The sequence below is a fragment of the Sceloporus undulatus genome, chromosome 2, assembly GCF_019175285.1.
Source record: "Sceloporus undulatus isolate JIND9_A2432 ecotype Alabama chromosome 2, SceUnd_v1.1, whole genome shotgun sequence".
Taxonomy (NCBI): Eukaryota; Metazoa; Chordata; class Lepidosauria; order Squamata; family Phrynosomatidae; genus Sceloporus; species Sceloporus undulatus.
Window position 1 is genome coordinate 35,693,089 of NC_056523.1, and position 15,919 is coordinate 35,709,007.

The 15,919-nt window shown below is 39.9% G+C and overlaps 1 protein-coding gene across 6 annotated transcripts in view; it reads right to left on the bottom strand.

The window, feature by feature from the left end:
• Positions 1-15,919, bottom strand: part of MDFIC2 (MyoD family inhibitor domain containing 2) — a 235,576-nt gene that overhangs the window by 79,425 nt on the left and 140,232 nt on the right. For 4 of the 6 annotated variants that reach the window (XM_042453549.1, XM_042453550.1, XM_042453544.1 and 1 more), the window contains 2 exons: positions 3,212-3,289; positions 218-308 (listed from right to left, as the gene is read on the bottom strand). In XM_042453549.1, the coding sequence (XP_042309483.1) occupies positions 218-308; positions 3,212-3,259 (139 nt within the window). In that variant the 5' untranslated portion in view covers positions 3,260-3,289. The remainder of the gene's footprint in view (positions 1-217; positions 309-3,211; positions 3,290-15,919) is intronic. The other 2 variants (XM_042453547.1, XM_042453548.1) reach the window with 1 other exon arrangement.

The window sequence follows — 15,919 nt, forward strand, 5'->3', positions numbered from 1 at the left end:
ATAGCAAGTTTCAAAAACAAGGCCTGCTCCCTAGAAGTAACTTCAAACCTTTCTTACTTTTAATCAGAAAAAAATCAGATTACTTAACATACACTTGCCAGATTCTCAGTATTTTAAATATAAGCAAAAGCTAGTTACAGTCCCTGTATAGTGGTGGTCTTCTAGTTCTAAGGTACTTAGAAATACACTGTTCCCAATAGTAAATAACTGTACTCACCTTCTTTCAACAGTGGTGAAGTATTTTGCTGGTCATTTTCAAAACTCTGTGTTGTTCTAAATTTCTCTTTGTCGGTCTCTGCTTCTGACATCTATGTAGCAGAAAGCAAGAGAATATCAGCAAATGTGAGAAAGTGTGAACATTAAGAACATCTATCCCAACTTAAAACACTTTTATATCACACTGATGTCAGTAGGGCAGTTAAGAATATGATTTTGCTCTCCTAGACATTTAAAACGTTTTAGATATGTGAGATCTATTATTTCAATCTTTGTTTTAGCTCTTTTAGAGTTTCAGCTCCCGATTACTTGTTTCAGCTTTGTATTTTTGTTTTTACTGATATGGAGTTTTAAGCTGTGCTATTTTTTTACAGTTTTGATTGTTGTATGTTTTAAAACTGTAGCACAACATATAGAAGTCTGATGAGTCATTTATTAAATACAGTAAACATATAAATAAATTCAGTATTTCCTATTGTAATATTTGGAACATGCAGCGCCATCATAAACACCTTTGGTATATCCCACAATAATATTTTTTTTAGGGCTGCATCACTTCACATGAATGTCTACTCAGAAGAAAGTTCCACTATACTCAGTGGCTTAATCCCAAGTAAGTGAATACAGGATTACTTCTTGAAGTACTGTACCCATTATCAATAGCTACATAATGAGCTGTTTATGACATGTTAAATAATGAGCATTCATCCTATTTTTAAAGCTCATATATGCTGGAAAGGCTCATACATTAGACTAATATGCCCTTTCATAGTGCTTTATTAATATTACATGTGTTCTTTGATGGCACTGCAATCAATTTTACGTTGAGATGTATTAATAATGCTTATGAGGAAATTATAGCATGCAGATATGCTGTGCTTGGGTACGATGTAGGTCAATATTTATTTAATCCAATTCTAAATAGCAATAATGCAAACTATTAAAGTGATCATAAATAAACATCAATAAAGAGAAGTTCAGCAAAAGTGTAACCAAAATTTCTCTGACACCACCCTCAGCCATCTCTCTCTCTCTCTCTCTCAATGAGAATCACCAACCCCTGCCTCATCCTCAGCAAAAGCATGCAAAATTACAGTACCTGGGAGTATTATGTGTACATTAGCCTGCTGTTATTAAGAGGACTGCCTGTTGTAGTTTACTTCCACAAATTGCTTGAGGGGGGATACCAGGCTGTCCAGTCTTCTTCTAAATGATTTTCATCTTCTCAGAACTGAGCTAGCTCATCCATTGCCACAGGATTACCGGTATATTCCATGTAAAGGAGGCAAAGATAATACGGTCCAAGAGCTATTGTTCAGTCCTTCCTGCAGACTCCAGAGTTGTGTAATGTCCAGCATTCCCTCACACTGACAAAACTGAAGAGATGAGCAAGGCACTCTTTTCTTTTTCCTCTCTCCTGCTGTGTAGTGCCAGATTTGACTTGCAGCCAGGATCTGCCAAGTTTGTGCTAAAATGCTCTTTTAAAAATATGCTTCCTACTGGAAGGGTTACCAACTTGGACACTTGACAGAACTTTGTGATGCAAAGAACAGTCCCGACCAAAGATTTCTCCTTGCAATTCATCCGGCTGCAATTATGTGGAAGAGGCAAAACAACGGAAAAATCGAAGAGGCACATGACCAGTTGTGCTTTTTCTTGGAGTTTTTAAAATTAAATTAAAATGTATTATATTATATTAAAATGGATGTATCATGCTTCTTCAAAGAGCTGTCTGAGGAATGCAGGCTTCTGTTTACATTCAAAGAGCACAGCTGAAATCATGTCACTATCTGGGCCTGATAAGATGTAAGATTCACTTCTGAACTTTTGCCATATGAACACAGTCCATTGGCTCATCCTGCTACACATAATGGCCTCAGTAATATTGGTTAATCCTAACTAAAGTAGACCCATGGAATCAATTGTGGAATGGGGAGCCAACACAAATCTAAATCTAATTCATTTAATAGGTATACAGTACTTTAGTGGAGACTAGTAATAGCCTTCAGGTTACCCTTTGCCAAGATATGCAATTGCCTTCCAAAGCTGCTGGGCTGGCGGTGGTATGTCGAAACGTTGCTGTTCACAAAACCTTTGATTTGACAGACACCAGAATTTCTTCTATGTAGCCCTGAGCTATGATCTCTTTCCCTCACTGTAATATTAACTGATATTTTAGGTAAACATCAGCTGACATCAGATTCAGCCATAATTGACTTATAAAAGAATGACAGGCTGAAATGATTATTTATTTCCTGATTACTGGTATAGACCAATAGGTCCAGGATTGGGCTTGACCTCTTAAGTTGCCTTTAAGTAGGGGATATACTTACTGTCTGGCTTCTTATCCAAAGCAAAACCACTCTCTTCTGCTCCTCTCTAACATGATTTACCAACACTGAAACCTGGTATGGAATGTATATGGCTGTCACCCTGTTTGTGACACAAATGCAGAACTGTAAGGTACACCTGCATATGTACTTGTAGGTTGCAGTGGATGAAGAAATTCAGTAGCTCCATCTTCAACTCCCTTTTCAAGCCTATCTAAAGGTTGGGCACCCTTCTTCACACTTGTTCAGTGGTCAGCGGAAAATGGAGGGAAGAGCAGGCAGGTGGTTGTAGTCCTACAGCTGCCTGCCATAAGAAAAGGACTTCCTTCTGGACCTCTTGGTTTTTGGATCTCCTGTCTGTTCCGGCTGTCAGTTTACTCTTCTGGTCACTGAATAGCTGTTGGGGAGGAAGAAAACCCAGCCCACAGACAGGTAGGTGGAGTGTTTGAGGAGGGGGATAAAATTTAGTTATGCCTTCTAGAACTTTGCAATGCAGGATCTCAACCACATTTGTTTTCTAATAAATGTGGCTTCACTTGCAATGTGGAGACATTGTTTAAGCTACCATATGACCACTTCTGTGTCACCAAGCATACCTCTTCAGCCAACTTTTGTAACATATGAGCTGTGCAGTCTAGTCCAATGCAGCATATTCATTAGCTTACCAGCAAGAGGTGCTCTCCATTTCTTTCTTTTTCATCCTTCTGTCCCATAGAAGTCCCCTATTAGCAGATGGGTGGGCCCTCAGTGAGATAAAGAGGAAGAAGATGATATAACAATGCCAAGAGTGTCTCAGACAAAAGTGATACCACAACTCGTGAGTTCTCACAACAAGTGAGAAGAAGACAGAGAGATAAACTAAGACATACTGTTCAACATTTCACAGATGAAAACCAGAATGTGGGTGGCCAAGCAACACCAGATTGTGGTCAAGATGGCAAAAGATATTAATGAGGAAGATCACACAAGTTAGGAGAGGCTTTTGCCTGTTCCTACTGGGAAGGCTGAGTTAGAATCTCTATGCACAGTTCCTAAGGGATGATGTGACGCCGCCCCTTTCCTAGCTGTATCAGGGCTACAGCAACTGTATGCTGCAGCCCCGATCCGACCTTTTCAAGGCTCAAAAAGGAGCCACATAAAGCAGCTCCTTTTTGTGCCCTGGAAAGGGCACTATTGCCGCACCACTGTGGCTATACGGTGCTCCTTTGGCACTGTGTTGTGCAGATGCAGTGCTGGAGGAAGGCCATGATGCCATGCACTGTGTGAAGTGATGTGGGCATCATGGCACCTTGGGAAGTGGAGTCAGGCATGTGTCATGTGGACGCAACACCCCAACTCTGCCCCCAGTTTGGTCTTAATGGCCAGTCTGAAGAGCCTCTTAGTAAACAACTTTTTACTTTGAGCTCAGTTTGCAGTCAAAGAAATTAGCTGGAGACATACAGGGGAATGGGAGGAGGAAAGAGAAACTACAATATTTTAAAAGCAAGGGGAAAGGTGGGATGACAGAGGTTTAATTGGGACTGTCCCTGCCAAATCATAACAGTTGGAGAGTATGGTAAGAGGCAGTGATGAGTAGCTACTTTATGTTATGTGCTGACTCTTCAAGAGAGAAGCTGAGGAGGCCTCAGCACTAGCAAACCTTGTTGAGAGAACAGAAGGGAATGTTTTCAGTCTTGGGCAGAAGCTCGTGAGGTCAGTTGGGGGTCGTATTTTCAAAGGCCAAGATGATTTGTATGTTCTTTAAAGTAAAATGTTGCTCTGTGTTCCAAGAGATTTTTACTAAATAATATTAGTGGAAATTGTCTCAGTGTAGTTTCCCATACACAATACCTAAGGTTTATTAGGCTCGACTTCTGGAATGTCTCAGATTTAGCTGTGTTAAACCTTAACAAGAGTTCCTAACTTTCTTTCCATTACCTTCAGCTATATGACAGTAAAGCAGATATGGAGCACTGTTGTGTAACAGAGAAGCCACAACCATGAATCTGCAATAGCTGAGTAGGTAGGTTGAGGATAGGGTGACTAGGAGGTCTCGTGTTCATAGAGTTGCCATGGGATGAATTCGACTTGAAGACAGTTAACAACAAAACCCTCTAATCTTTAAGTTTGCTCCAAGTTTCACCGAAGAAGCTGGACAGGACAGGGACATAAAAATCCCTAGATATAGTAATATTTGACTTACACTCAGACTTTTACTTGTGCTTTTAAAAATTTGTGTTTATTTTTTTTACTAAGGTAGTGATCTGCTTCCTTACTGATACAGTTCCTTCCTTCCTACCTACCTACCTACCTACTTATTTTTCCTTGTCCACCAGACTAGTCACCTATGATTCACAGCTCTTCTAATACACATTACAAGTGAGTGAACAAGTATTAGATTTCATTAATACAGAGGGCTGTTCTTGTAGCTTTTTCAAAACTCAGGGGGATTGAATGAAAAATATACCTAATATGTCGTACTTACCAAAGAAAGAAAACACAATTTCTCCTCTGTAAAGGTTAGTTATGATACTATTCATTATGGAATAGATTCTGTGTTATCTACCTACAATATTTACAAAATCTTACACAGCATTTGTCACCCAATATTGTAATCCAAGATCCGTGTACTCATGTTTGTCCAATAAATAATAACACATTCCTTTTGTTATGACAGCAGCTTCTTCTACTTTCCCATCATATGTCATTCTCACTTACAGGAAAAACGTTTTTGTTTTGTGTGTGTGTGTGTGGACTTTTTTATTTTTATTTTCTACTTCATGGGCAACTTACCATCTTTGGTTTAACAGTGAACTGCACAGTGAGCAGAATAGAACAACTGGATTTAACATATAATTTTGAATGTATGGGCAATTCAGGTAAGAGCAAGCATATCTGTTCCATTTCTATTATGTGCCTGAAGGATTTATGCATATGTATTTCCCTATCTGCTTACAGATGCATTTTCCCTGCTAGTTCTTCACTTGTCCAGTATCAACAGCTGATCAGGTGAACTAGGCTGAATTGATTGATTATACCCAAGTTAGCTAATAATGTGATCCTAAGCACACTTAGGAAGGAAATTCTGTTTAAATCAATGGGCTTTAAGTAAATGTGTTGAGGATTAAGTGTTAATGATTTTCCTATACTGCACATTGGCAGCAAACGGGTGCTGTTGCCAGTCAGTGTAGATAATACTGAGATAGGTGTATCAACTGTCTGACTCAGTATAAAGCAATCTCACATGCAGTGGCACCTACTGGTTGCCACGTTGACGCAGCAGTTAATCTTCTCCAGGTATTAGGTATTTTAAAAGAGGTATCCAAGTGGTTGATCCTACTTGGGTGGTAGTTAAGTTTAACTGGCCATTGAGTTATCTGTTCTTCTATATAAGTGTCACAATTTATTCAACAGGGTAAGAAAAACAACTTAAGGTGTATCTACACTGTAGAAATAAATGCACTTTGACACCACTTTAAATTCTGTAGCTCCATCCCAGGGAATCCTGGGATTTGTACTTTTACAAGGTCATTAGCATTCTCTACCTCACAAAACTACAAATCCCAGGATTCCCTAGGATGTAGCCATGGCAGTTATTGTGTCAAAGTGCATTTATTTCTACAGTGTATAGACACCCTCTAATTGATTCAAAGCCTGTACACACTGACCTGAAAGACCAGCTGGGGGATGGAGTTGGGGCATAGCGTCTCCACAACACACGCCCCAATTCCTCCCCCAAGGTGCTGTGACACTGCACGCCACACCAGATGTCACACAGCATCATGGCACTCCTCCAGCACTGAGTCCACACTACATAGTGCCAAAGGAGCACTGCATAGTCATGGTGCTGCAGCTATTGCTATCCAGGACGCAAAAAATGAGCCTCTTTATGCAGCTTCTTTTCATACCCTGGAAAGGCCAGATCAGGGCCATGGCATGCAGCTGCCGTGGCTCTGATATGGCTGAAGAAAGGGCGGCCTCCAGCACAGCCCTTCACTCTTCAAGATAAGTCTCTCAATAAAATAATGAGATGTGCTATAGTCCCATGAACTATTTATCTACAAGTGAGAGATTGCAGTTCCTCAAATCAGTCCTCAGAGTTTACTGTGATGTTGTTGAAGTAGACAGTTGCCTTCTGGAGCCTTTTTACACCACACAGTTATAGCACTAGGATTCCACTTTAACTGTCATGGCAACATCTTATGGAATACAGAGCCAGGGTGGTGCAGTGGTTAAATGCCTGTACTGCAGCCACCTACTCACAAACCATAAGTTTGGGAGTTCAATACCAGCCCAGGGGCTCAAGCTTGACTCAGGCTTGCATACTTCCAAAGTCACTAAAATGAGTACCGAGCCTGTTGGGGCAATTAGCTTACACATTGTAAACCACTTAGGGAGTGCTTAGGTGCATTGATAAGTGGAATAGAAATGTACTTGCTATTGCTATCCTAGGATTTGTAGTTTGGGAGATACTACAAGAGTTCTCTGGCTAAGAATTATAAATGTCCCTCCACAAAATGCAAATCGTGGGATTCAATCATATGGAATCATAGTGCTCTAATTTTGTAGCATAAATGGGCTTCTGGTCACACAGTTACTGCTGGATGAACACTCTTACCTTAGTACACATAGCTGCTGTTTTCTCCACTAACCCTATTCACTTCTTATTCAACCCAGTTTCTTCATAGCACAAGCAAAAGAATGTCAAGCCCCACATCACTAGGAGCAGGGACTTGCCCATTGACAATATGCCCATGGATGGCATCCCCAGTCACAAAGCACTGCAAAGAGGTGAGAATAAGAAAAGAGTAATATGCCCAAAAGAGCTCCAAGACACAGAAACATTCACAGTTTTCTCTCCCATCACCAGTTTCAAGACAATGAATGACAAAACTCATTACAAGGCAAACTGATAGGGCCGAAAGATAAATAACGCAGCCTAGAGACAGAATACAAAGCAGAGGTGGAATCTGAACCTCAGATACCAAAATCCATATATCCCCACAAAGCACTTCAAAATATCCATTTCACAAAAGGCAAACTGATGATGTTTAGATACAGAGAGGACAACTCCCATATATACAGTATATGCCATACCAAAGCAAGAAAACAAGACAAGTAACATACACCCCTATCACAGCACAGGCAAAAAGCAAACTATTGATCCCCTCCAAGATGCTGACCCAGCTCTCCAGGATTCCTCCATGATGCATCTCAAAATCTGCAGTTTCTCTTTTTTCTGGTTTGTAGATGACTGACTGTCCTTCAAAACGTAGTGCCAGAATACTGCCCACACCTTTCATTTTCACAGGCATTCTTAGAAATAAAGATGGTGTTTAAGGTCAAACCATTGTTTTGCCCTACAGTTAAAAAGCTTTTTAAAATATTAAAGTTTTTAAAATGTTTTAAAATAAAATTAACTCTTATGGTCAGGGAGTCCAGAGAATGGTATGCAAGTTTTCTCTGAGCACCATGATGTTTTGGGGCATTATGATGAGGGATTTCAAGTATACATGGCCTCACTTATGGCATGCCAGGGCTTGTATCAATCTAACCCTCTAAATCGATTCCTTAGTAATCTTGTTTTCCTAGTGCCTGAACTTATCTAATGGATGGCATCATCTCCTTTTATATTTTTAAAGAGAAATAGTTGATTTGCCTTATAGAAGAGCTTGCTTAAGTATCTTTCAATAATTCATGGAAATTCAGTGTTAAAACATATTGATGATGTGTTTGGAATCTGTATGTGTGGTGAGGAGCTATCTTGGAGAGCTTTCCAGAGTATTACTCTTGAGTGTCTGTCATGTACTGGCTAACTTAAGTTTAGAAATACAAGCCTTAGAAAGCTTTATTCAGAAAACTGAGTTGATCATTGCATAGCACTATTGTCAGGACTGAAGCAGTTTCAGTAACAGAATATTAAAAGCACATAGCAATTTAAATATTTTTGTGGGCTTACATCCCATTCATGTACAAACCAGGACATTCCCTTTCCAAGGACTATCTCTCCTTGTTCCTTTCATACCAGTTGTCCTCATGGGTCTGATCTTGATATTGCACAGCTTATTTTTCCTCTTCATACATCTGCTCATTATCTGGCACAATGACTGATAAACAATCCCCCCCCCCCATTACCGGTTGTGTAGAACATCCCACCAGCCATACAAAGTGTATCAAAATATATGGCTAGCCAACGTGGCAGGAATTATGTTCCTGGCTGTGTCTGATTAACTTCCAGAGAAGGAACATCACTCTCCTTGTGGATGAATGACTTAACAGCAAATGGTGTTTTCCTAGATAGGGCATCTCTTTTGAGTTTTGTTGATGAAGAAAAACAAGTGGCTTGCAAGGACATTTCTTAGTACAACATAATTGCTGCAGCCCATTATTACAATTAAAAGAAGGGAAGCTGTGATATTAGATCTATTGCTCAACAGTTAATCTCACCCAACACTGCATGCCAGAAATCTCTGTACAACAGCAGGTGAGATCTGGAGGGCAGAGTTGCAGTCATCTATTGTGATTCTATCCCCTTGGCCAGATGCCCTATCCCACAGTTTTCAGGATTTAAGTGTGTGCATCTAAAGGCAGGTGTCTGGGACAGAATGGATTCTATAGATGCTCAACAGTCTCCCTCCTGAGCAAGCCAGAGCTAGCCAGGGTGTTCATGTGGTTGGTACCAGAGTCCCTCAGCTTGTGGTGCAGCAGGACTTCAACATCCACAGTGGTGCTCCGCAAACTCTGAATCTTATTTCCTGTGCTGGATGGAAAGATGGTGCTCTTGGTGTGCAGATACTTTTTGTAGTTCTACTATATGGTGAAATTCAGAGTTGCTGGAACTCAGAACTTCTTCAGCAATGAGAGATCCATGACGTTGGGCCACCACAAGGAGGCTGATGGATCTGGGTGGTTTCCTGATGACTGTTTGGAATTTTCTTGTCACTTCACTAAGAGATACTGCTGAAGCACTGGAATGGGGAAATGACATAATCACTCAAGAGCATCTCCTCTCATTGAGTGGAGCCAAATCTGCGAGCTTTCTTGGTGGTTTCTCACATCCTCTCTTCCATGGGAGGCTAGGCTGGCTCCATCCTTACTTTCCTTTCTCTAGCAAGCAAAAAAACATTTTATTTAAGTCAGCTTTTAATGTTTAAGCAGGGAAGAGTCTTAATATAGATGAATGTTTTATCTGTTTTTAACTTTTGCATGATTTTAATCAGTTTTATAATGTTTTAATGTGGTGCTTTTAAATTGATTTTAAAACTTTTTGTAAACATTTTTAATTTGTTGTCCTGGAAGCTGCCTTGGGTCCTGTCCTGGGGAAAAGGTAGTATATAAATAAAGGTTAATAATAATAAATAAAGTAAATAAATAAAAAATTAAAAACCCAGCATCCTGGTTTTCCAGGGAGCTGAAGGCAATACAAAGTATGAGACAGAGGAGATTAGCACACTGGCTTTTATTCCTGCACTAGGTGTGGGATGTAAATGCACAGGGACAGATTCTATTGCATAACCCCATCCCTGGGCACTACTAATCCTGTACCTGACCTGGGCTTCTCCTGGATCTTCTAAAGAACAGGAAAATCTCATTTTTTAAATGATCTGGGAGAAGCCCAGGTCAGATACGGGATGAGAACTGCCTGGGTACGAGGCTATGTGATAGAATCTGTCCCTGTGTGTTTACATCCCACACCTAGCATGAGAATAAAAGCTGCTGCATTAATCTCCAGAGGCTGCTAGAATGATGTTGAGGGAAGACTCAGAGTAAGTCTGATCAAAGTTTATTTGAAGTCCCACTCTGTGGCAGTCTGGGCAGCAAGGAAATTCTTTCCTGTCACCACTGCATCAGCAAGAAGTCCTTCAGCAGAGCTGTTTCAATATCTCCCTATATTAGTTGTCTAGACACTGAGACCCTCAAGAACAGTGCTTTACTTACTGTATATACTCATGTATAAGTCTAGAAATTCAGGTCAAAAAATTGACCCAATAATCCTGAGTTGACCTCTCCATTGATCAATGTAAGTACTGTACCTTAACTCTTATTTAAAAGAAGAAACCATCTCCTGGTGAAAAGCAAGAGTATAATCTGTCCTGGAAGCACTGACTCCCTCTACTCTCTCATCCTTCCAGCCTTAAGACTGAGCACAAAGAGTTATGTCTGCTGGAATTTTGTAAATTTTTTGACATTGTTTTGCTTTGCTTCATCCTTTAGATCCTTTGCTATATGCCTCTCTTACCCTCGACCTATCCATGGGTCATATCAAAATCCATAATTTTGCCCCCAGAACTTACCCTCGACTTATATATGAGGTCGACTTATAGTTGGGTATACACGGTAATACCACCACCTTCAGAGGCATAGCTGCTGGGAAAGCAAGCTAGAGCCTTCTTGGTGGCTGTCCCTAGACTCTGTACTCTAGACTTCTTGAGCAGGTCAGAATGGGCCTTCCTTGGTGTCCTCCTGCCAACCAGTAAAAACCTTTCTTTTATAGACATTATTATTTTATTGACATTATTTGAGAACTGAATATTTTAAAGAAAGTGCTTTTAATAGATTTGTGTTGTTTTAATTGTATTGTTTTTTAAATTGCTTTTTATCATTTAAGTGTGTTTTAAATGGCTTTGTTAAATGGCTTTGATGTTAGTAGTTTAATTATAATTTCATGTTGATCTTTTGTATATTTTAACTGTATTCTATTTATTATAAGTTGTAAGATGCCTTGAATATTGGTTTTGTGGAAAGATGGGGTATAAATAAAGTTGACAACAGCAGAATCAGCCATTGTGGAGGTGAAAGGAAATAAGATACCTGCAGGTTATCTCTCCCAGTGATTGGTAACCTGATATATTAGGTTTTCCCAACATTCTAGTCACAACTTGACATTAGTTCTCCACATCTGTCTAAGTTCTGCAGTGAATGTTCTTAATTTATGCAGACCATGTAGGTAAGGATATCATGCAAAAATTTATCTGAGAGAAGGGAAATTTAAACAGATCAGCCCATCTGTACTTTTTCCCATGCAACATCCCAAGAAAATCAACAGGTCCTTATCAATAGCTATTTGAAAGCTTTAAAATGGTTAAAAGAAGTTATACGTTTAAACAAAATGAATCAGAGTTTGAATTGCAATTGTGTACAGATGATGAGCATAGGACTGAACAAGTGAAAGACTGCAAGATAAAATGGACTAAGAAATTTCAAACATAACATATAGATGGAACATAACAATGTAAGACAAATCCAAAATCTGCAAAAGAATAATACCTTTAATGGCCAGTTAAAATGTACAAAATGGCCAGAATGGCTACCTCTCAATATCTTTTTTTATAAAATTCATAGAATTTTTATAAAATGATGTACCATTGATATATAACATGAGAGAAACTATCTAGAACATATTAGAAGGCTTTGAATGTATGTTGGAAATGTGAACAGCATGACATTCTACCATATGTAGTGGACATGTGAAAATACATATGTTGATGCAAAGGATCTTAGAATCCTAGAATCATAGAATTGTAGAGTTGGAAGAGACCACAAGGGCCATCCAGTCCAACCCCCTGCCATGCAGGAAATCCATATCAAAGCATCCCCAACAGATGGCCATCCAGCCTCTGTTTAAAGACCTCCAAGGAAGGAGACTCCACCACACTCTGAGGGAGTTTGTTCCACTGTCGAACAGCCCTTACTGTCAGGAAGTTCCTCCTAATGTTGAGGTGGAATCTCTTTTCCTGCAGCTTGGATCCATTGTTACTGGTCCTGTTCTCTGGAGCAGCAGAAAACAAGCTTGTTCCCTCCTCGATGTGACACCCCTTCAAATATTTAAACAGGGCTATCATATCACCTCTTAATCTTCTTTTCTCCAGGCTAAACATTCCCAGCTCCCTGAGTCGTTCCTCATAGGGCATGTTTTCCAGACCCTTCACCATTTTAGTCGCCCTCCTCTGGACACGCTCCAGTTTCTCAATGTCCTTTTTGAATTGTGGTGCCCAGAACTGGACACAATATTCCAGGTTGGGCCTGACCAAGGCAGAATACAGTGGCACTATTACTTCTCTTGATCTAGACACTATACTTTTGTTGATGCAGCCTAAAATTGCATTGGCCTTTTTAGCTGCTGCATCACATTGTTGACTCATGTTCAACTTGTGGTCTGCTTGGACTCCCAGATCCCTTTCACATGTAGTCTCATTCAGCCAGGTGTCCCCCATCCTATCTCAAAGGTTAACATTAAATTAAAACCAGATTTTTTCTTTCAGGACTTATGAAATAATAGTTGGAAAAGAACCATGGAAGACTACTTCAATATATGATCATGGAAGCAAGATTGTTGTATGTGCAAAGATGGAAGAATTCAATGTTACCTATGAAGTAGGAATGGTTATTAAAACTAAAACAGGAGGAGGAGATGAAGGAAAGAAGGAAAGAAAGAAATAGAAAATGACATGATGTTGGCTGTGACACTTAGGGGATGAGCAGAAAGCCCAAATAAAGTGGTTTCCAACCACTTTGAACGTGGGGTGTTTAGATGATGCATGCCTCAAAAGTAAGTGGAAACTGCGCCAAAGCCATGTTCCAGGGCTAAAAACCAGAGCAAACATAACCCGGGATAGTTCGACTTGGAAGATGCGCATCTTTGCCCCTGTATATAAATGCCCTGATATGAGTGCAGGGTGAGACAAAGCAAACAAATGAACGTGCAACGATGTGTGCCATGTAGTCGGGTTGTGCACATTCAGGAGTGGGCTGTGCAGGCAGTGGAGTTTTGACCCGTTTTGGGATAAAGCATGATCAAGATGTTTTTCCCTGCTGCTCATAAGGTTTTGGATATCAGAAGAAGTGTATAATGTAGTTTTAGAAAGTTTCTAATTAGGGGAATTTTTAATTAGCTCAAATTGCTAAGAGGGAGGGGTACCAACGCCCTTGCGAGACTGTGTCCCTTTGTGTATACCAAAGGACCAAATAATCCCTTAAGAGATAACACAGGCTTCTCCAATTAAAGTCTAAATGTTTATTAAAAGGGGGGATACACATACAGCAATGGGCACATATGTGCACTCGAGACTCAATGAAAGTAAAAGAGGGAAAGCGAGAATAGATCAAGAGGACAAAACTACAGGCGATCTTCACTTCCAAAGGCTTCTCCAGGATTCCAGTACTGAAGTGGATGATGGATGAGACACAGCTGCTGGAATGTGGGGGGAAGGGGTTGGCTGAGGAAGCTAAAATCAGAGTTCAGTGGAGCCAAGCTGTATTCTGAGAGTAGCACACTTGAGTGGGAAAATCCTAGGGTTCTTATAGGCAAAATATAGCTCTGGCGATAAGCTTAATGGTTTGGTCGCAGCCTTGATAAAGGTGTTTGATTGCTTGAGTTTTGTTAAGCTGAGGTGCAGGGTGGCCTGGTCAATGCAGTTGGGTCTGACACAATCGGGGGAAGACAAACAGGTAGATGAGTGGGTCATTGATTTGATCACCAACCCATCAAGTGTGAGACTAAGAACAAACATCCAGCATTGTGTTAGTCTTGGAGGTGATGGCTCCCTCATTAGCAACTTTCAAGCTACCTTTGGGCATTTCCGAGTGTATTGTTTCCAGGGATGCTGCCTCCTCCCTTGCAAGTTGCCTACCTGGTTTCCTTGCTTCTGAGGAATGGCGGGTCCACTAGGCGGTCAGCTTGAGGTCAGAGTGAACTCCACACACTCCATTTTTTTTTATTATAAAAAACCAAATATGCTAACAGTAGTTTTAGTGAGAAAGGTGTGGCTATGGATGTATCCAGACTGCAGAAATAAAGCAGTGTGATTCCACTTTAACTGTTATGGCTCCATCCTATTGAATTCTGGTATTTGTAGCTTGGTGAGAGTGAGATATTAAGCCTGGTGTGTCAGAGAACTCCCCCCCCCCCTTATTGTAATGTTTATTACATTTTTAAATTTTCCAATAACAATTTCTATTTAAAAAAAAAAGTTCCAACCATCTGAACATTTTCCATGCAACATCTTTTTAGCTTCTATGAAAATCAACAGGCAATTAGATGTCTTTTCCCAAATCAACCTCATGATTGGGTATGACTTCTTACGAACTATCGGTCATTCCAGATAGCATGCAATGGACTAGTCAGGATGAGTTGAATGGACAATTAATTGCTTATCAATCATACACACACACACACACACACACACCACACACTCCAACATGCCCATTGATAAGGAAATGTCTCCAGCTCATGGGCACATGAAATACTACTCTCAAAGAATTTTAAAATCTACCTAAAAATTCGCCATCTAGAAAACATTTGCTGGAAAGCATAAAGCCAGAACCAAACATCAGTTTGTTTGGAAATGGAAGAATTATATTCAAATGGGAATATAGTTCATAATGTAAACCAAGCTGACTTTGGGCATTTAGAATTGCAAGGTGAACAGAATGGGAAAGAAGACAGTGGAGAGGCTGCTATCTTAAAGAAAGGGTGAGAAAGAACTCCATTTCTGATAAGGATGTAGGGCCATAAGGGGTGATGGTAAAATGTCAAACACTAAAGGGCAAGAGTGTATTTTTTGTAATGGTAATTATTTTACATTCTGATTATAAAATAAACCGATCCTGTCTAATCAAAGCAGACTTCTTCCCCATTTGTACAGGGAAGGTAACCTTAACTTGGTGGACGACAGTGTTTTGCTTAGATAACAAGGATATGCAGATAGGGAGCAGCACAATGAATCAATTAAACTGGGGTTCTATTGATGTTTCAAGACCTGATGACCATGATGTATATAGGGATGAAAGTGTTATATTTCTCCCTCCAGTGCTCTTATTGGTGACCTTCACCCTTCTTGCTACAAGAATACCTCTGTGCTAGAGGTGTTTGAAACAAAGGCCAAGAAGAATGGTGTTAAGTTCAATTAACAGGTGAAACACTGCACAGGAGTTAAGAAAAAGCTTATAATTTTTCTCCCAGATATGCGGGAGGAACAGAGTTACTGCAGCCTCAGCTCTAACAGTATCTTATGCACAAACAAATTATGCATGAGTTTGCCCAAGGGACTACTCAGCTACTCAACAGTAATGGGTAATTGCCCTAGCAAACTTATACCTCATATCACTGATACACACCAACACTTATGGTAGGAAGAAGGGGGGCGGAAAGCCCGCAAAGAATAAGTTTCAATATAAAACACATCATCATTAGTAGTAGTACTAGTAGGAAAATGACATGGTTTTATGTACAAAACACAACACCAATGAGATGTGTAAGAAGGCTAGCAATTTCATATCTATGTCCTATCATCAAAACAAACAAACACATAGATTTTTTTTGGTAACAGCTGGTTTATCTATGAAGGTAATCCCTCAAGAAAGAAAAAGTCAGAACTATTTTTAAAATGGAAATC